General features: G+C 53.0%; 7 protein-coding genes across 7 annotated transcripts; 4 read left to right on the top strand and 3 right to left on the bottom strand.

Annotated features, from left to right (window-relative positions):
* Positions 1–858: 858 nt before the first annotated feature.
* V2A60_003855 (DEAD/DEAH box helicase) lies at positions 859–4,165 on the bottom strand (the record flags this gene model as incomplete). Its single annotated transcript, XM_083255181.1, has 2 exons — positions 859–3,826; positions 3,882–4,165. 2 exons carry the CDS (start codon positions 4,163–4,165, stop codon positions 859–861), a joined length of 3,252 nt encoding a protein of 1,083 aa, XP_083111307.1.
* A 626-nt stretch (positions 4,166–4,791) lies between these two features.
* Positions 4,792–5,752, top strand: V2A60_003854 (snoRNA-binding rRNA-processing protein IMP4; the record flags this gene model as incomplete). Its single annotated transcript, XM_083255180.1, has 2 exons — positions 4,792–4,800; positions 4,865–5,752. 2 exons carry the CDS (start codon positions 4,792–4,794, stop codon positions 5,750–5,752), a joined length of 897 nt encoding a protein of 298 aa, XP_083111306.1.
* A 1,952-nt stretch (positions 5,753–7,704) lies between these two features.
* V2A60_003853 (t-SNARE) lies at positions 7,705–8,966 on the top strand (the record flags this gene model as incomplete). The annotated part of the gene is made up of 3 exons (XM_083255179.1): positions 7,705–7,773; positions 7,975–8,517; positions 8,613–8,966. The coding sequence occupies 3 exons, from the start codon at positions 7,705–7,707 to the stop codon at positions 8,964–8,966; spliced, it is 966 nt and encodes a 321-aa protein (XP_083111305.1).
* Positions 8,967–10,088: 1,122 nt separating this feature from the next.
* Positions 10,089–12,055, bottom strand: V2A60_003852 (uncharacterized protein; the record flags this gene model as incomplete). The annotated part of the gene is made up of 2 exons (XM_083255178.1): positions 10,089–11,774; positions 11,870–12,055. 2 exons carry the CDS (start codon positions 12,053–12,055, stop codon positions 10,089–10,091), a joined length of 1,872 nt encoding a protein of 623 aa, XP_083111304.1.
* Positions 12,056–13,033: 978 nt separating this feature from the next.
* Positions 13,034–13,929, top strand: V2A60_003851 (aminotransferase class IV-domain-containing protein; the record flags this gene model as incomplete). Its single annotated transcript, XM_083255177.1, has 2 exons — positions 13,034–13,746; positions 13,800–13,929. The coding sequence occupies 2 exons, from the start codon at positions 13,034–13,036 to the stop codon at positions 13,927–13,929; spliced, it is 843 nt and encodes a 280-aa protein (XP_083111303.1).
* Positions 13,930–14,380: 451 nt separating this feature from the next.
* V2A60_003850 (uncharacterized protein) lies at positions 14,381–16,830 on the top strand (the record flags this gene model as incomplete). Its single annotated transcript, XM_083255176.1, has 5 exons — positions 14,381–14,473; positions 14,575–14,847; positions 14,919–14,965; positions 15,316–15,874; positions 15,934–16,830. The coding sequence occupies 5 exons, from the start codon at positions 14,381–14,383 to the stop codon at positions 16,828–16,830; spliced, it is 1,869 nt and encodes a 622-aa protein (XP_083111302.1).
* A 123-nt stretch (positions 16,831–16,953) lies between these two features.
* V2A60_003849 (P-loop containing nucleoside triphosphate hydrolase protein) lies at positions 16,954–18,448 on the bottom strand (the record flags this gene model as incomplete). The annotated part of the gene is made up of 4 exons (XM_083255175.1): positions 16,954–16,983; positions 17,043–18,162; positions 18,270–18,279; positions 18,355–18,448. 4 exons carry the CDS (start codon positions 18,446–18,448, stop codon positions 16,954–16,956), a joined length of 1,254 nt encoding a protein of 417 aa, XP_083111301.1.
* Between the last annotated feature and the right edge of the window lie 177 nt (positions 18,449–18,625).

Here is an 18,625-nt window from a genome sequence, read left to right as displayed (position 1 = left end):
TTCGCGCCGCGCGGTGTGGGGGGGGGGGGGGCGAATAAGAACAGAAAACTCTGGCCGTGTTGCAAGTATCTGAGGAGCAAGGCTCCATTTTCCAGTCGATTGAGAAGAGACTGGGCCCCAAGCGATATTGACAACGTAAACGAGTGCTTCATCGCCTGATACGAGTCACCCTGAAACCTTCATCAAGCACAGTCCATGCTTATCCTACAACAACAAGAACCAGTCGACGCAAACCCGTGACAAGTAAAGAGCGAATATCAGTTGATTTGTCTATAAATATAGCAAGGGGCTGTGGAGATACATGACGGGTCGGCAGTCATACCATCGCGCCATGTCTACACCCAGCAGCAGACTTGCCAGCTGCGTCTAAATATATATCTTTTTTCTCCTATTCCTCATCAAACACAACCCCTCCGAGTCTCCATAAAGCAGCGCAATCGCTGGGAACCTTCCACTGCTTTGTTTTGATTTTGGTGAGATCGAGTTTAGAGCCACTCAAGGCTTTAATCTCACCAAGGAAAGTCAAAGCCGGAAAAGGTAGCCGACGGTGGCCATCGGATACGGGAGGGTCCAGTCCTTGTTGAAAAGACTGGTTCACGTCGTCGGGGCGCAAGGTGGCGGATTGACAGAGAAGCTTGTCGCCACACCGCGTGCACCTCGGCCATGTTTGCTGTGTTTGCTTCACATGCAATGCTGGCCCTTGCCGGAAGAGCAGCCTTGTGCAGCCATGAACGGGAGCATAGCTGGACAGTAAGTGGTCTGGTTGACTCTGCCCAAACTGTGCAAGTATTGGCCATCGACCCAAAAAAAGTGTAGTTCACCGAGCGCAAATATGGTGCGTCCTGGATCGTCGGCCCCTCAGTCGTAGCCACCGCCGACTTGGCTGTGGAAAGCGGTACTGACGCTCTTCTCGTCATCATCGTAACGACGTCCGCCGTAACGGTTTCCTGGAGGCATGCGGGCGCCGCTCTCGACGTACTGTCGCAGACGATCGCTCTGCGTGTAGGATATGGCGCGCATGCCCGTGACGGCATCTTGCAGGCCAGCGCCGAGACTAACTCCGCCCTGGCCCACGCCGCGGCTGCCAATGATGCTGGACGAGGCATCCGTGGTTTCGGAATTGGCTACACTCTCGCCGGCGACACTTTCGGTAGCGCGAGCGCGGCCCTTTGCACCTCGACTGGCTTGGGCACCGACGCCGGGAAGACCGGGCCAATGCTCGGGAGCAAAGTTGGAGAACATGGCAGGGAACGCCGTGTTGAGAGCTGCGCCACCAAATGTTGAGCCTTGGATAGAGGAGACATCATCGGGGACGTAGGACATCATGGAGCCAGAGTCAAAGTCGCGCATAGTGCCTGAGCCGTTGAAGCGTCCATTCTGATTCTGATAGCCACCAACTGGAAGCTGGTTAGTGGGTTTCGGTCGATGCGATCGCGGCTTGCTGAACTGGAGAAGGCACTGCTGGAAGTTGGTCAAGGGGCCCTCGACGAAGCAGCGACGGTCACGGAAGTGAGTGAGCAAATTGTACCAGAGCTCGTGCTTGGAAAGGACTCTGGGGTTGCCGAGAATCACCACACCATACTTGGCACGGGTGAGGGCGACGTTGAGACGGCGAGGATCAGACAAGAAACCAATACCTTGGTTCTCATTGGAACGCACGCAGGAAAGGACAATAAAATCTTTTTCGCGGCCCTGGAAGGCATCGACAGATGCAACCTCGACACTCTTGTAGTACTCCTTCTTGGAGGTACCCGAATTCTGCATAGTCGTAACAATGTAGCTTCGTTGGCCTTCGTACGGTGTAATGACACCGATCTCGGAGGGCTTGACACCTGCCTTGAAGAATCGGGTGACGATTTTCTCAACATTGGAAGCTTCCGTTCGGTTGAGATACGAGGTGCCGCTAGTAGAAATTTCTTCGTTGCCAATGTTGGACCAGAACATCATGGGCATCTCGGCAACTGGCCAGGGAAAGTCAACATCCTTTCGGATGCGCTGCTCTTGTGTAACACCATTCTGCAGACTGCCGTCGTAAAACATGTTGGAAGGAAACTCTGACAGGCAAGGATGCATACGGTATTGAGTGTTGAGGAGAATAGGCTGGAGGCGAAGCTGCATGAGACGCTCAAACAGAGACTGACTAAGCCCAGCCTTGGCCGCCTTTTTGTTCATGATGACAGGACCAAGCTGCTTGTGATCGCCGACAAGAACAACTTGTTTGCAGCCCAACATGAGGGGAATGATACATTCAGGCTCTGCAGACTGAGTAGACTCGTCAATGAGTACACTACGAAACTTCAATTTGGACAGACGAGGATCGCCAGCGCCAACGCAGGTGCAGCAAACAACGTCGGCGTTGTTGAGAATCTCTCGTTCAGCCGCCTTGGTCAACTGCCTAAACTTCTTTTCGTCTTGGCTGGAAAGTTCACCAGCCTCGCTCTTGAGCTGCGATAGCTTGGCGAATTCAGTATTGTGCTCCGACATCCGAACCTGCTCGTGCAGAGCAAGGAAGCTGACGGAGGATTCAACATCTTCGCGGGATTTGGCAGTCAATCGAACGACCTTTAGGCCAGTGCGGTGAATGCGCTCGCAGAGCTGATCGACGGCGACGTTGGAAGGCGCGCAAACGAGAACCTGGTTTCCGCTCATCTTGGACAAGTGATAGATGATGGTGGCAGATGTCACAGTCTTACCGGTGCCGGGGGGGCCCTGAATGAGACTGAGCGGCTTCTGAAGGACGGATCGAATCGCGTCGACTTGGCTCTGGTTCAAATCAGGAAGGCCTGGAGCAGACCACTTCTTAGGCAGGTTAGACTTCATAGGCTGCAGTTGAACGTCATGGCCGAGTAGTGTGTGAAAAATAAAACCAGAGACGCTCATGTCGTCGACGGCGAAAGTCTTCATGGCAAGCTGCATACGGTCGTAAGAGGTGGCTTTCCAGACATAGTCGGCCGAGAAGTTGTGTGAAAGGTCGGTTGGGACCGATCTGTCATTGCCAGTCTTACGCAGCTCAAGACAAACCTCGTCGGACTGACTGTTCGGAATCTTCATGACATAACCCACGCCCTGCCAAGACTCTCTGAGCTCGCCGTTGTAGCGAAGCAACATCTCATCACCAACGGCAAGCTTGACTTCTCCGGACTCAATCTTGCGTAAGTTGAAAGTTGCGAGATGTTTATTGTTGAGACCCTGCGACCATTCAACAGTCAAATTATCCTCAGATTGCGCTTCCTTGAGCTTTTTATCATAGTCGGATTCCATTTTCACAAGCGGACCAAAAATGTTTTGATAGTGGAACGCATCGTCGTATTTCAGGAGCACGGGATCGGGGTCATCGTCAACAGTCTGGCCTTTGTCGAGGTCGGAAATGGTAGCGTTGGGTTCCAACTTCCACATCTCCTCGAGGCGCGCAATCGTGTTGGGAGACATGTGGCGGGCGCGCAGCTGCTCGGCTTCGGAGGGAGCGCTGACAAGCCAATCGAGAAAAGCGCGCTCTTTGATCAATGGCTCCCAGCGAGAGGGATCCCAGTTCATATCCTTGTTGGAAGCCGATGCCGCGCAAGGCTGGCGACACAGCAGAACAACGACAGAATCAGATTTTGCAGGTATGAAGCCGAGAAGGAATGAATTCTTGGTGCCGCAGCTGTAGCATTCGAGAATGGTGTCGCCGAGGGCAGACTCTGGGTGAAGCTGGACTTCCTTGTGGCGGGCTCGGACCAGGTGGTTGATAATATGAGAGGAAGTACTGTTGCCGCGAGCGCTGCAAAACCATTTGTTGCAGATCAGACACTTGACGACGGAAGCAGGCGCGTGAATACCGCAGTACCTATGGTATGTTAGCTTGCGCTAGAGCATATGGGTGTTCCGAGAGGACCACCTACGCGCATGCATACGCGGGGAGCTCTTTCTCCTCCTCGGTGTTCTTGAGATTCAATCCCACCATTTCGTCGACTGGAATACTGCCTAAGCTATCATTGTCGTCCTCAAAGGCCTCGGTCTGGTTGTCATCGTCGTCGGCGCGTCGACGACCGCCATGGTCGCCGTACTTGCCATAGAGAAGACGCTCGTCAGGGTCAAGAGTGGAGAGATCGTCATTTCCAGCGTTGATAGCTGCTGCCGAGTCGGAGATCAGGTGGTTGCCAACATGAGTGAAGGCCCCCTCCATAGTGCTTGAGGTCGCGGTCGCGGTCGGGAGGTGGCGTGGTGTAGTTTTCTTTCACTAGCCCAGGTTAATATCACTAGTACGAGAATAACAGTTCAGAAGGGTACAAAAGTAGCACGTGGCACAGCTACAACAATTTCCAAGACTCACGAAATACCAATTATTGCCAGATAAACTCTGGAAGCACACGGGCGGTGCTCAGATGGGGGCTGAGAAAGAAGACGGTAGAAATCGTTTGCGGGAGCGATTCACATCATCGCGGGCAAGGTGGCGGCGGGAACAGGATGGAGGGCCTAGGCTGGCGAGTGCGCAGGTTTAGGAGGCGCTTGGAAGGGTAAAAAATGTCGGTACAAGCTGCGAGATGAGCAATCAGGCTTGAGTTTTTCCGGCCAGCAAGAGTCATAAAAGCCTTGCAGATGCGCAATTCGCCATCTCACCTTTGGCTCTTTCCAAGGCTACTTTACTTTGGTGGGACAATTCGCGTACACGTGATAAGCGGGAGCGCTATCGATAGCGCCTAAAAGTCTAAAGTTTTTGGCTGTACGAGTAGAACTACATTTTTTGGCCAGTCTCTTTACACAGCGGACGGGAATTTATTCAAGGCATAGAAGCCGCCAAAACACTTCAAGATGATGATTGTGAGTGCTCAAAAAGCCCCAGGGTACAGGTTAAAAAATGGAATACTAATTCATTGTCACACAGCGCAAGCAAGCCAGGCAACGGAGAGACTATCTCTACCGGCGCGCCGTCCTACTGCGCGATGCGGAAATCAGCGAAAAAAGAGCCAAGATGAGATCATCACTTGCATCAGGCAAGCCTCTAGACCCCGCCATTGCCAATGATAAATCTCTGCGAAAAGATTACCAGTATGACGAGTCGGCCGACAAGACGACGGCGGAGGAGCTAGACCTCGACGATGAATACGCCCAACTGTCTGGAATTGTCGACCCGCGCATCCTCGTTACGACCTCGCGCGACCCCTCGGCCAGGCTGGCGGCCTTTGCCAAAGAAATTCGTCTTCTTCTGCCGACTGCGATCCGCATGAACCGTGGCAACCTCATCTTGCCCGAGCTTGTGCGCTCTGCCAAGGCGTCTGGATTGTCAGACGTGATTTTGTTGCACGAGCACAGAGGTACACCGACGGCGATGACGCTATCCCATTTTCCCCATGGCCCGACCGTGTCATTTTCACTTCACAACGTCGTTTTGCGACACGACATTCCCGGCAGTGTTCGCGGCACTGTCAGCGAGTCATATCCCCATCTCATCTTTGACGGATTCACGACACCGCTGGGCAAGCGCATCGTCAAAGTATTGAAGCACATTTTTCCGCCACGGGAACCGATTACGAGCAAGAATAAAATGGGGAGCCGTGTGGTGACGTTTAAGAATATCGAGGATAGTATCGAGGTGCGACATCACGTGTTTGTGCGGACGGGTTACGACAGCGTGGAACTGGCAGAGGTTGGCCCGCGGATGACAATGCGACCATTTGAGATTCGATCAGGCACATTGGAGAATAAGGACGGCGACGTCGAGTGGCACCTGTCGCAGTACACGCGGACAGCGAAGAAGAAGAATTACCTGTAAGGGGAGGGGAATACGAACACGATACCCGGACCGACTATCAGAAGGATATCCGACGTGAGGCCGAGAGGAGGAAGGGCTTAAAACTTCGTGATCGCCACCAATCTTGTTGGCACAGACCCGCTCTAGGCTGCGAGATTTCGATACGGTGTGGCTAGCTACATGCGAAGTCGTGCATACAGAACACATTTGGCTTGTAGCAGTCGCCTCCAGGAAAATATGGCAGCGAGCCTAGGGTGTGGTGCGAGGTAGGAGGGTCTGGTTGACACTGTGAGACAGATAACTTTGTTAGAACTAGGCATCGAGATACTGAGTGGCATGGAGCCGGAGTGGATGTCTCGTGGTGTCAATTACCCAAGTCGGGGAAATCAGCACTCTTGTCAATAATGACTGTATATAAACGGAATGAAACAAAATCTTCAAGACATTTGCCATATTCAAAGGTCATATAACCAAAAATGCACTTGATTGGCAATGCTTCAAGTGGGTGGCCAACCTACAGAAATTAAGAGGATGTTTAGGAGAAACCTGTGATACCTAGGTATGCGACGCTGACTTGTAAATGACATTTGCAGTTCAGATATCAGCTAATAAGAAGGACATAAAATACAGTCAAAGAGCAAGAACCGCCCAAAACCCAGAGCATCAGACATTGAATGGAAAACACAGAGACTGGTCCACGAAAAGAGGCTGTGCAGACGCAGACTGCTTGAATTGGTCAGCCTTGAGCTTAGCCACAGCCTCGTTTGGGGCCGAGGGTTTCGGATTGGCGTGGCGCAGTCAAGGAGCAGGACGAATGACTGAATGCGAGCTTCGCAAGAGATCCCCGCCAAGCACGAAACTACCCCAAGGGTCCCTCTTCATTGAAGGAGGCGTTATGCAAGCAGAAAAAAAAGAGACAGCAGAAAAGCTGGCAGCCTAGAGAAAGCGCCACCTGCAGCTTGCGCGTTGCGGTGGCACAACGGAAGAGGACCCCTTGGATACCCACGTACCTACCCAGTAGTTATCTGCTAACTAACCGACATACTTCGTACTTGCCTTCCCACATTGCATGTATCCATCCTGCAACAAGAAAATCCTATTTTTGGGGGGGGTTTTTTTGGGCGCCCGTCATGTCATGTTTTAGCGGGAACCTCGGGCTCGGCAGTGAACGCTGGGTGTTTCTGGTTCTTTTTTTTTTGTTCCGGCTGGGCATGTGGGACGCTGGTCGGGGGATCAGGCAGCCTTTTAGCATTCAAACCTTTTTGTTTTATTTTGTTTTATAAATTAATTCTTGGCTTCTACGGCTGCTGACAGGGTCTGGTCCAGGACGGATGGTATGGGATGGAAAAGAAGTACTTAGCTCAATTGAAAAGCAAACAAAGAGGTATTTTTAAAGGTCTGATTAGTCACTACATTTGCGTAATTACGTTCCGCACATCTTCATCTCCTTTGATTATTAGAAGTGTTATTTTCTTCATCCGTTCTAGATACCCGTCACCTGCCGCCGCCGCCTCCACGGCCTAACTAAATAGGTAGCTAGTTACCTACTTACCTCGAAGCTACCACGACATTTATTACCTGCTACTTACCTTTCATGTACCTACTTGGTTAACCCTGCCAAAGTAGTTACCTACCAAGACGGATCTAGCTTGGGTCCAGTTCCAGTTCGTCATCACCACGAGGAAAGCGGCAAAGATACGCACCTCTCCCGCCAGCCCACCGCACCACAGCCTCTCTGCAACTGCAACAGGTGAAAGGGTACCTTTGCCTGCTTTCATTTTTTTACCTTTCTGTCCACCTCCGCCTCTCCCGTCGTTCTCGATCTTCTCTCCCTCTTCCACCATTCCCGAAGGTTTTTTTTTTACCCCATCGTTCTCGCGCCGGCCTCCTCCCATCATCGCCAATTGCGCATCGGAACCGGGTCGTAACCAACTTGCGCTGTTTGAATTTGCTTCCTCAGCCGCTCGCCCACCATGTCTTACGGCCAACCGAATCCATACCAACAAGCGCCAGCGCAAGAGGCTGGCCAAGGGTATGGCCAGGTACGTTTCCGTTTTTTTTTTCTCTGATATCTGGCTCTGTCGTCACTACTGGCGGAATGCGGCTTCGCCGCCCAGCTCCTCGCTGCGACAACTAGTTGCGGCCCATCCCAGTCACTGCGAATAGCTTCGAGGCAAACCAGATTTGCGCCCGGCGACTCCACGCCAATCCTGTTCCCACGCTAATTGTCTCTCCCTTCCCAGCCCAATCCGTACGCCCAGGACAACTATGAGCTCCAAGACAACCCGCAGACGTCCTCTTACCAGAATGCCGGCGTCCCGTCCAACAGCTCCCAGCAGCCTCTGTCACAGCAAGACTTCCTCGCCCGCGTGCAGTCACTTCGCAACGACATCAACCGCCTGACCGGCGACATTGAGACCATTGGCCAGCTGCACCAGCGCTCCCTCGGCGCCGCCGACCCTCAGGCAGACCAGCAGCTCGAGCAGTACGTCGCCCAGACCCAGGTCCGCAACACCGCCATCAAGGACGGCATCAAGGGCCTCGAGCGCGACCTCGCCCGCACCTCGGACGCCTCCCGCAAGACCAAGCAGACACAGCTCCAGTCCCTCAAGACCTTTTTCAAGTCCGAGCTCGACTCATACCAGAGCATCGAGCGCGAGTACAGGCAAAAATACAGGGAGCAGATCGCCCGGCAGTACCGTATCGTGAACCCGGACGCCTCGGAGCAGGAGGTCCAGCAGGCAACCGAAGCGGACTGGGGCAACGAGGGTGTTTTCCAGACGGCTGTAAGTTCTCTTTCCCCCTCTGCTACACTGCTTTTTTCTACGTGTGCTCTTTCGAATACAACGCCTTAAATAGTAACGCTAATTGGAATTGACAGCTTCGTACAAACCGTTCCGGCCACGCCTCCTCCGTCCTCGGCAACGTTCGCGCCCGCCATAATGAGCTCCAGCGCATCGAGCAGACCCTCGCCGAGCTCGCCATCTTGTACCAGGAGCTGGCCACCATGGTCGAGCAGCAGGAGACCGTCATCGCCGACGCTGAGAACAAGGGCCAAGACGTCGTCGACAACCTCGAGTCCGGCAACCAGCAGGTCGCACAGGCCAACAAGAGCGCCCGCAACCGCCGCAAGCTAAAGTGGTGGTGCTTCTTCATTGTCGTTCTCATCATCATTGCCGCCGTCCTGGGCATCGCCCTGGGCATCACGCTGACTAAGAACGCTACCAAGTCCTGAACCTGACGCAGCGGCAAAGAAGAAGAAGCCGAAGAAGCAGAAGAAAAGACAAGTATATATAAACATACATAGATGAGATGGCTCCGAGGAGGAGAGCCGCAGTTGTGTACAACTGCATACAACAACATCTATATCAGCGGAAATATTTTGCAATTTTGATTCGGACACCAGGCGGCGGGATCACACGCTAATGAGGAGGAAGCTAATCTGCACATCAACGAGATATATCAGACGAGGAAATGTATGTTTTTATGTAATCTTATATAGGAAAAATCTGATGTTTAAACAATCCTGGAGAGTATCAATGGTGGTGAAGCGTACCCGGTGCGGCAGTGAAATCTGCCATCTGGGCTAAACGTGAAAGCGAGATTGGAAACTCGCAGAATTTGCACAGCAAGGTTTGATTGGTAGTAATTACTTAGTAAACAAGGTCCAGATTCCCCTGCGCCATTGTTCGAGAGCATTGCGTTGGCGACAGGTACGTTTGAAACGGCGCTCTGGACACACACGCACACGCACACACACACAAATGAGACACACGTACGGATACATACATACACATACACGTATCATTTCGTCCCAGTGACATGCCAAATAAATACCCTACAGTATGTGCGAGAGAAGTCTTTGGTTCTTTTCCCCTCATTCATTGACGGAGAACGAAAGAGAAACAACAAGAATGATGAATTTTTAGAGAGAGAATAAAAAATGTACACGAGAAAGACGCGCCGCTGTTCTTTTTTTCCCCGCAAGTTGCAAAGATACAAAAAGGAATAAGGAAAATAACAAGGAAACAAGAAAAAAACGGCGGCCTCCCTCTTCGAATGATCCCTTTCTTTGCCACGCCCCGAGACACATTACAAGAGAAAAAAAAAAAGAAAAGAACCTTGCGTCTTTTCATTGTCGTTTTCCTCGCAAGGTTGTGTTGTTTTGACAAGCATTAATGAAATAGACCGTCGTCATGAGTATAGTTCCTCAACATCACCCATCTCTTTTCGCAACCCCGCTTCAGAGACACCATCGTACACTTTGGCTCACACCTTTTGGTTTCTTTTCCTGCTTCCTGGATTATTATAAGGCTGATAAAACCGTGGCCACGGTTCGACGTCATGGACCTTTTTTTTAAGCGCCCATACGCAGGCCGCCCGCGCCACCGGCTCCCGAAGCAGCAAGCTTGGCTGCTAGCTGGGGATACTTTTCGGTGACCTTGACCTGCGTTCTCGTGGCCTCGGCGTAGGAAAGGGCGTTGACAATCTCGCCTTCGGTGCGAGCAAGCTCGGCGGCACGCTCAAAGTATGTGAGGGCCTTGGCGACCTGGTTCTGCTGCAGAAGGAGTTGGGCCATGGTGGCCACAGCAATGTCGCATTCGGGGTCGATAATGAGAGCCTTCTCGCACAAGTTCTCGGCCTCCTTGAAATCCTGCTTCCACTGGAATAGAGCCAGCGCCTTGTTGATCAGGGGCAGCACGTTCATGGACATGGGCTTGGTTTGCTTCTCCATCTCCACGGCAGTGTCAAACTTCTCGACGGCTTCGGCATAATTGCCTTGGTCGAGCAGCAGCTCACCGTAGTAGTTGTACACGTCGGGGACCTTGGGGAAGTTCTTGACGCAGCGACGGAATGTGGCCATCGATGAGGCAATGGAGCCCATCTTGTACTGCGTAACGCCCAGCTGAATGTGGGAGAAGATGAAGTCTTTGTCCAGATCAATCGACTTCTGGTAGTCCTTTTGGGCCTCAGAGAGATCCCCTCTAATGAAATTGGCCTGGGCGCGATGGTAGTAAACATCGGGGTCGTTGGGGTCCTGCTTGAGGGCCTGGGCGAACTCGTTGTCGGCCTGCGCGGTCTCACCAAGCTCGAGGCTGATGCTGGCGTGCTTGATGTAGCTCTGAGTCATGCTAGGGTCGAGTTCAATGCTCTTGTTGAAATCCTCGGTGGCAGCGGCGTGGTCACCGAGAAGGGTGCGCATAGTACCGCGGCAGTTGTAGGCGAGAGCCTCGTTGTCGCCGAGCTCACCAAGCTCAAGAGCCTTTTCAAAAGCAAGACGAGCCTGCTCGTAGCCTGCCGAGGTGCGCTTCTCGAGGCCTTGGAGGCCGTGCTGCAGCTGACCGAGACCGGTATCGAGAGATAGCTCAGCAGAGTCCTCCAGGCCGGCGGGGCGAGGCTTGGGGCGGAAGCTCTGAAGGTAATTGCCGACAAAAATCGGGCTAGGGAGCTTGGCGGTGCGAGAAGCCATCATCTCCTTGGCCTTGACCTCGGCGAACGTCTTGAGCAGGCGCTCAACAGCCTGTGCGGTAGAATCGCTCTTGAAGTTATCAATGATACACGAGGCGGTAAAGTCGAGAAGGGCCTCAGGGTACATTTTCTTATGCTCGTAGGCAGTGGCGCGACGGTTGATAGCCTTGACGTAGTCAGGGTCCATGGTGATGGCGGCGGTGGTGTCCTCGATCACGGTGTCCCATTCGCTCATGGCGCTGTGGCAGGCAGCGCGGTTGGAATAGAAGACGGGATCGGGCTTGCAGAGGATGGCCTTGGTATAGAGATCGATGGCCTTGTTGTATGCCTTGTCGCCGTAGGCCTTGTTGCCGGCCTGCTTGAGCTTGGCAGCATACTCTTCGCGTTGCTGTTGGGTAAGTGTCTGAACAATGGCTTCGTCGACCTCGGGAAGCTCGTCCTCGGCCTGAACGGAGGCGGCTTTGGGTTGGGAGGATGCAGCAGCCGAATTGTTCTCTGCGGCTTTGCGCTCAGCTTCCTTGCGCTTGCGACGTTCTTTCTTGCTAAGCTTGGGAGCTCCGTCGTTCTTCGGTTTCTGTTGTTAAGGACGAATGTTGTCAGATGATGGCCAGGACGGAATTGACTGATCAATGACGTCGAATAGCTTGCTAGGGGTGGGACGCCACTCACAGAGTCCGAGTTAAGATAGTATACAGCACCGGCGCCCGTAATAACTACGGCAACGCCGGCAATGGTGTAGACGACGGCCTTATTCTCGGAAGCCCAGGATGTAATGCGATCCCAGGTGCTAGAGGGAGCGCTGACGGGCACCGCGACCGGGCGGACGGCCGGCATGGAAGGTAAGGGGTTTGACATGGCTGTGGAAAACTAGAATACAGTGCCCGGAAAGAAGAAATGAGTTAAAGGTATAGAGAAGGGTAAGACGCAAGGAAGAAGAAAAGCGCAACAGAAAGAAGCCCGTGATGCAGCGAATGGCAGACGGGAGAACTGATGCGAGTAAAGAGAGCTGTGGCAGCAGAAGCTTTTGGGTCACGTAGGTTAAAAAAAAAGACGATTCCAGCCGAGAGGTGGTGTGTCGTAATTTTGCGGCAGCTCACCTCTGAGAGGGATGCTGGGCTGACCAGCCAATTGCCAGAAGAGCCTGTATTAGTCATGCTTGACCGTTCCGCTGTTGTGACTGCAAACGCTCACTAGAAACGGGGCATCTCTGCACTACTTAGTACTCCGTACAGCGCCGGCTTATAGGCGAAAAGACCGCTACAAGGTCACAGAAAAAAGTTGGGTCTGGCTGAGTTGCCTGAGGCATTGAGCTTGTCAACAGTAACAACTACGGAATATCAAGATTATTGCATGCCATTCATTAATTAATATGGGGGCTTTCTCGTCAGTGTGATGTGCTACTACCTACTCCGTACATTGCATGAAAACAACAGCAAGCGGCTATCAGGAAAGAAGTCAAGTGAGTGCACCACAGTGTGCAGGCCACACAGTTGCGTAACAACGCACATTCGTTCCGAGTCCTCACAATGAAGAAAAATAGAAAAAGAAATTGATGTCTCTCTACTACATCTCCTGGTATTATCATCGTTCTATTAAGTCTCGCCTCATTCGCGCCGCCATGGATATATATATCTGCTTCTGAAGCCCTCAGCCCAGCCCTGGTGGATATCATATCACATAACTACCTTACAGAATGACTCCCTCTCCCGCTAAGAAAATGCGTGCCGTCATACATCCTCATTGCGCATTGTCCCGATAACTGTCTGTCAAAGGCAGTTCCCCCCCGACTATCGAATCTTGTCTCTCCATCCCAGCCTCACCGTAGCACTCGACATGCCTGGAACCGACGACTTTTACATCTTCACCTCGTTGCGCTATGACCCTAGCCTACAACAGGTACCCAGCCGTGGCTTTCAACATGCCTCATGGAATTATAACCACGTATCCCCCTTTTACTGTCTAGACTATCATCGCGATCGCCTGCTTCGAGCAGCCACCCACTGGGGGTGGCAGTCTGCCATGGATGCCCTCTCGGGCGAACAGGCTCTTACGAAGCTCGCCGATTCTGCCAACGAGTTCCTTGGCACGTCTCAGATGACGCCGGTGCGGCTTCAAATAATAGTACATGCCCACGGCACATTTGAATTTCAAAAGTTTGACACTCCAGATGCTTCCTTGGAGAATCTCTTTCCCCTGAGTCTTCCTGCACCGGGTGCAGAGCCAGGAAATATGGAGGCTAGCCGCACCGTTGTGTACGCGCTTCTGCGAGACGAGGCCGCCACTTCGCGCTCGGAATTTACGCATCATAAAACATCGAAGCGAGACATGTATAACGAGGCACGGGCCAGGGCCGGGATTAAGATGGGCGAGCGCAAGGAAGTACTCATAGTCAATGACGAGAATGGCGAGGTCATGGAGGGCAGCATCACCACCCCGTACTTTTGGAGGAACGGGAGGTGGGTTACGCCTCCAATTTCTGCCGAGTTCAGCCCCAACTTCGGCAGTGGGGGTAACAATGGAACATCGAGACGTTATGCCCTCGAAAAGTATGTCTATATCCGTGCCGGCTACTCGGGCCGGTCAGCTAACAGGAAAATAGCAAACTCGCTGTAGAAGAGCCCGTCAAGGCAGAGGCTCTAGTTGACGGCGAAGAATGCTGGATAAGTAACGGTGTGTCCGGCTTTATTGCGGCGCAGTTGCAGCTGAACAAGTACGCAGTTGGAAGATAGTTTCGGGGCAAGCATATCTCGGGACGTTAGTTAGATATCTGGGCGGGATGATCGGGCGTCAACGGTTTGCGCCAACCAATCACTATTTCCAATGAGAAACAGAGGCAAAGAGGATTGTGGCATTCTGGGTCGTGCAAGTTTTAAAAAAGCAAAGAAATCAGTACACATAGAAAAGGCCCCGCTGCCCCCTTATGAGAAGAGTCACCCGCAGGATATCATGCCTTATTAAATATTTTTTTTTAATTAGACTGATGCATATCGGCAGGCGACTTGGGGACTTGGAGGTCTGTACCTATATCAACAAGTGGGCCACAGCCACACGTGCCACAACGCGCCCTGGCATCACCACTACAGCCCAACTGCACTGTGCAACATCCTCCCTCTTGCCAGGATTTTAAAGAAATTCTGCATCTTTGCCATTTTGGCCTGCAGGACATTGCTGTAAGTCAGCATGCCTGCAGCACAGGCAGAGGCTGCCGTCAAGATCGGCCAGGATGAATATCGTGCAAAGCGTTACAAGCACGCTCTGGAACAGTTTACTAGGGTATGTCTATCTGGCTGTTAGGAGTGAGCTTCGAACGCCTCCGTGGCGCCTGTTGCCTTGCGAGGGTGGTCCGAACTGACCTGATTTTTCCATCCTCGTAGGCCATGCGCTTGTGTAAATGCAACCGCGGCATGAAGAGGGACCGCTGCTCATGCAAGAACTTTGAGGCGGTGGCGGACAAGGATGGGTCAATCTTCCACGAAGCTATGTATGTTTGCTCATGTTCTGTCGGAAAAATGTTCAACAAATGCGACAACCCAGTTCATATCAAAGCGCTCGACTACAGAGCAGCCACTTTTGAGTCTCTGAAGGAGCTCGATCGGGCCAGAAGAGACGCCGAATGGATACTGGAGCTTGCTCCTCGCTTTCCCGATGTATGCACGCGCCACTCTCATGATGGGTACCGCTTATTAAATAAATTGCAATAAGCTGACAAATTTAAAAGGGCTATCTACGATTGGGCAAAATTGCTCGTCTCCAGAAGAAAGATGAGTATGCATGGAAGGTGTACAGCGCCGGAGTTGAAGTCGGAAATGCCAATCGCATGGCCACCAGCCCAAAATTTCAAGTCGGTTTCCCTTGCCGCGTTGCCATAAGACCTGTTATTGATGAAGTTCTATACAGCAATTAAATAGCGCTCGGAACAAGCTTCACATGCGATTCTGCCGCAAAGACCCCGTCTTTCTACCCTCAGAATTGTTCGTCTGGATTCTCTCACACTGCAGCCTAGTACAGAGAGTGTAAGTATCACTGAAATGAAAAAAAAAAGGCGGAGGGGGCAGAAAAATAAAAGACAAATCCCCCCCTCTCATGGGAGATATCTACTGACAGTCTCTGTAAAGACGGTGCTTGAGAGTGTCCAAGCAGTGGCAGCGGACACTCACATCACGCGATTTCGCCAGTCTGTGGAAGAATCTCGACTTTACAGGCTCCTCGACACCTCGACGGCCGCCACGCATAGACTTTCTTCGTAATCTCGTCGCCAGTGCCAGACATGACATTCGAAGAATTGTTATCGAAGAGAAGAACCACCGGTTTCAACTTTCCCAAGCCAAGCTCTTCATTCTCTTACAGGGAGCAGCGCGGCTAGAGCATCTCGAGCTCAGCTTTCCTGACCATGCCCTCAGAATACCACCGACAGCGGGGCTTTGCAAAACCCTCAAAACGCTATCACTGAGGCTATTTACCGCGGAACCAAAGAAGCATATTGTTGGCCTGGACTACATACCTGTTTCTGCTTACCCGTTCGAGCTGCTCAACCCCGTGGCGGAGACAATAGAGACCCTCAATCTTTCTGGCCTGCCTATGAGTTGGTTCCGGGAGCAAGATGTGCCATTCATGCCCAACATAAAGAATCTGCGCTTGCAGATGCGCACAGGGTCGACGGCCATGTTCCCAATTGTAAGTTCTTGCCCAACGGGGCAGATGATGGTTTCAATGCGCTAACCTGCAACCCTCAGCTACACATGGGCTCGAAAACCCCTGCGTTGGAACAGCTCTGGCTGCAAGACACACTGCCCGACCGCTCCAGTGACTGGGAGGACCAGTGGAGCAATATCTGGCCCAATTTCAAAGCTCTCATTGTCGTTGCCAGTAATTCGAGCACGGCCGCTCGATTTGCTATTACTGTCATCATCTGCCTACTCTCTTCACTCAACCACGGTTATAAGCTGGAATATATCGATCTGGATCTGCCGTGGAGCCCTAACCCGGATGCCATCGCTATAGAGCCTCTTACTCTCGACCCGGGCCCAGCCATCCAGAAGGTCTGGAACATGTCCGGCACCGTGCTAGACCCCGAGAACAACTGGCAGAATGAATACAGAAGATTAGAGACCATCAGGCTAGCCAACGCCGTGCTGGACCCGGACAGTCTGCAACAAGTCGCCCAGAGCCAGGCAGCCGCCGGCCGGCTTCACACCCTGGATGTCGTGTTCCCGCCAGAGTCCCTCGCCACGCCGGCCGGGGCCGTCAGCTCAGCACATCTCGCAAAGTACGAATGGATTGCCGGCGCGCCGGGGATCCGCTGCATGTCCGTTTCGCAGTTTCGGTTCCGGCCATTCCCCAGGACGCCAGAGGACCTGCCGCTACCGACATTTCTCGCAACATTCCCTAGACTCGAGACGCTGGAGATTCGGTCAGACCACTACGATGAGTCGGAAATGTGCTCTGTGATTTCAGCCATTATAAAGGAAACAAAGACGATAAAACGTATATACCAGAACCAGATACGAGGAACATTGATGGACAGGCTCGGAACGGCGGCAGCGAAGCATGGTGTCAATATCATATTTGGTGAGCGGCCGAGGGAATGGCCTGTTCAGGTCACGCCAGAGCGAAGATCCATAGATACATGAGCAATACTCTGGTCACACCATGCTTTTGGTCATGTTCATCGCGTTCCTATAAAGTCAATATTAACCCATGCTGATGGAAGAACTCCTAGTTGGTACTTTTTGAGAGTGGCTCAAAAATGGCCTTTACCCCCTGCCGACCTTGAATGCAAGCACCTGTTTGTCTGTCAGTACCGGCACGGTACACAACTAGTTGATTTGAGTCGAGAACTTACATCATGCTTCCCAACAGAGACCACATCGTCTTCCGACACTCTCATGTTGCCCACGCCTTCCACATATGCCACTGGCGCGTCCCCCATGATTTTGCGCGCCACATCGCCCACCGTCGACCCCTTCTTCACTAACACGCAGTCTTTGAATACATTCTTGGTATCGTTCGCACCCGTCGTGAATGTCGACACGTTACGCACAGGGAAGACGGGCACCAGGCCCAGCAGCTCCGCCGCCTTGGAGAGCACCTGCACGACGCCGGTGGAGCCGAAGCGGTACAGCACCATGTCCTTGAGGTTCTCTATGCGGTTGCGGTTCTTCTCGTCCAGCTCCTTGAGACCGCCGCCGTCCGGGTCGCCCTGCTCGATCAGGTCCTCGCGCGTGTCGACAAACTCGCTGCCCTCGACGTACTTGATGTAGTTTTGCTTGGCCATCTTGCGCAGGAAGATTTCGGAAATGGCCGAGCACAGCACAATGCTGTTGGGGTCCTGCATCTTGGCAATCTTGGCAATGTTCTTGTCCGCGTCTGGGTGGTCGATCTTGTTGAGAGCGATGACGGTTGGGAACTTTTCGTCAATGAAGGCGTTGACGACGCGCTCGACCGTCTCGTTGGACCACTCTTCAAGCGGCTCCTTGAGCGCCATGCGGTCGAGCGTGCGGTTTACGACGGCCATCGTAGAGCCGTAGCCGGAAAACTGCAGCTGCAGCGTCTCGGCGGCCGTGGCTTTCACGGCGACGTGCCGCCGGCGCAAGGAGCCCCATTTTTGCAGCAGGTTGCCCAGGATCCAGGCGACAACCTCACTGCGCAGCCAGGCAATGTCTACCGAGGGGTCGTACCCGCGCGTCTCCTTGCCCTCGGCGTCGACGGTGCCCGAGGCGTCGACAACGTGGATCAGCGCGTCGGCGTGTCGCAGGTCGTCGAGGAACTTGTTGCCCAACCCCTTTCCCTCGTGCGCGCCGGGGACCAGCCCGGCCACGTCGAGTAGCTCGATCGGTACCGAGCGCCGGCCGTCGACGCACGCGCCGTAGTTCGGCTTGCACCGGTCAGACACATTGAAGCGCGCGCACGCGCAGTCTATTTGCAGGTAGCCGATCGCTCGCTGGGGGTCGATGGTTGTGAAGCTAGACAAGAGGAGGCGCGAGGGCTAGGTGGTTAGAATATCGATAAAGGACTGCAAGGAAGAAGGAGGGGTGCGTAGCGGTCGCAAGACGACTGGGAGGGCGCTCACGGAAAGTTGCCTGGCAGGATTGCGCATGTTAGCACGTCTTAACCATACAAGAGGCCCAGGCAGCTGTGGGAGGTGGATAACGTACCGACTTTGGAACTCGCATCAGTCAAGCTGTTCAGTGTACTGCTTTTACCCGCAGAGGGCTTTCCCACAAGTCCGATGAGGGGATCGCGAGGCATGGCGGGGTATATTTATGCGCAGAGAAGATGGGAACGAGAGGCGGGCCAAAGGCCAAAGGCTTACATGCGGTAGCCCTGTCTCGTCGTCTGAATTGGCACGTAAAGCACAATACCGGTTTCTAGTTAGCCCTGTGGCCCGACAAGTTCTTGTAGAAAGGCGCTTCTCTTGAAGCTAAA

This window comes from Cordyceps javanica, chromosome 2 (genome assembly GCF_051103115.1).
Source record: "Cordyceps javanica chromosome 2, complete sequence".
Taxonomy (NCBI): Eukaryota; Fungi; Ascomycota; class Sordariomycetes; order Hypocreales; family Cordycipitaceae; genus Cordyceps; species Cordyceps javanica.
Note: the sequence above shows the minus strand (reverse complement) of the source record. Positions and strands in the feature narration are given on the sequence as shown.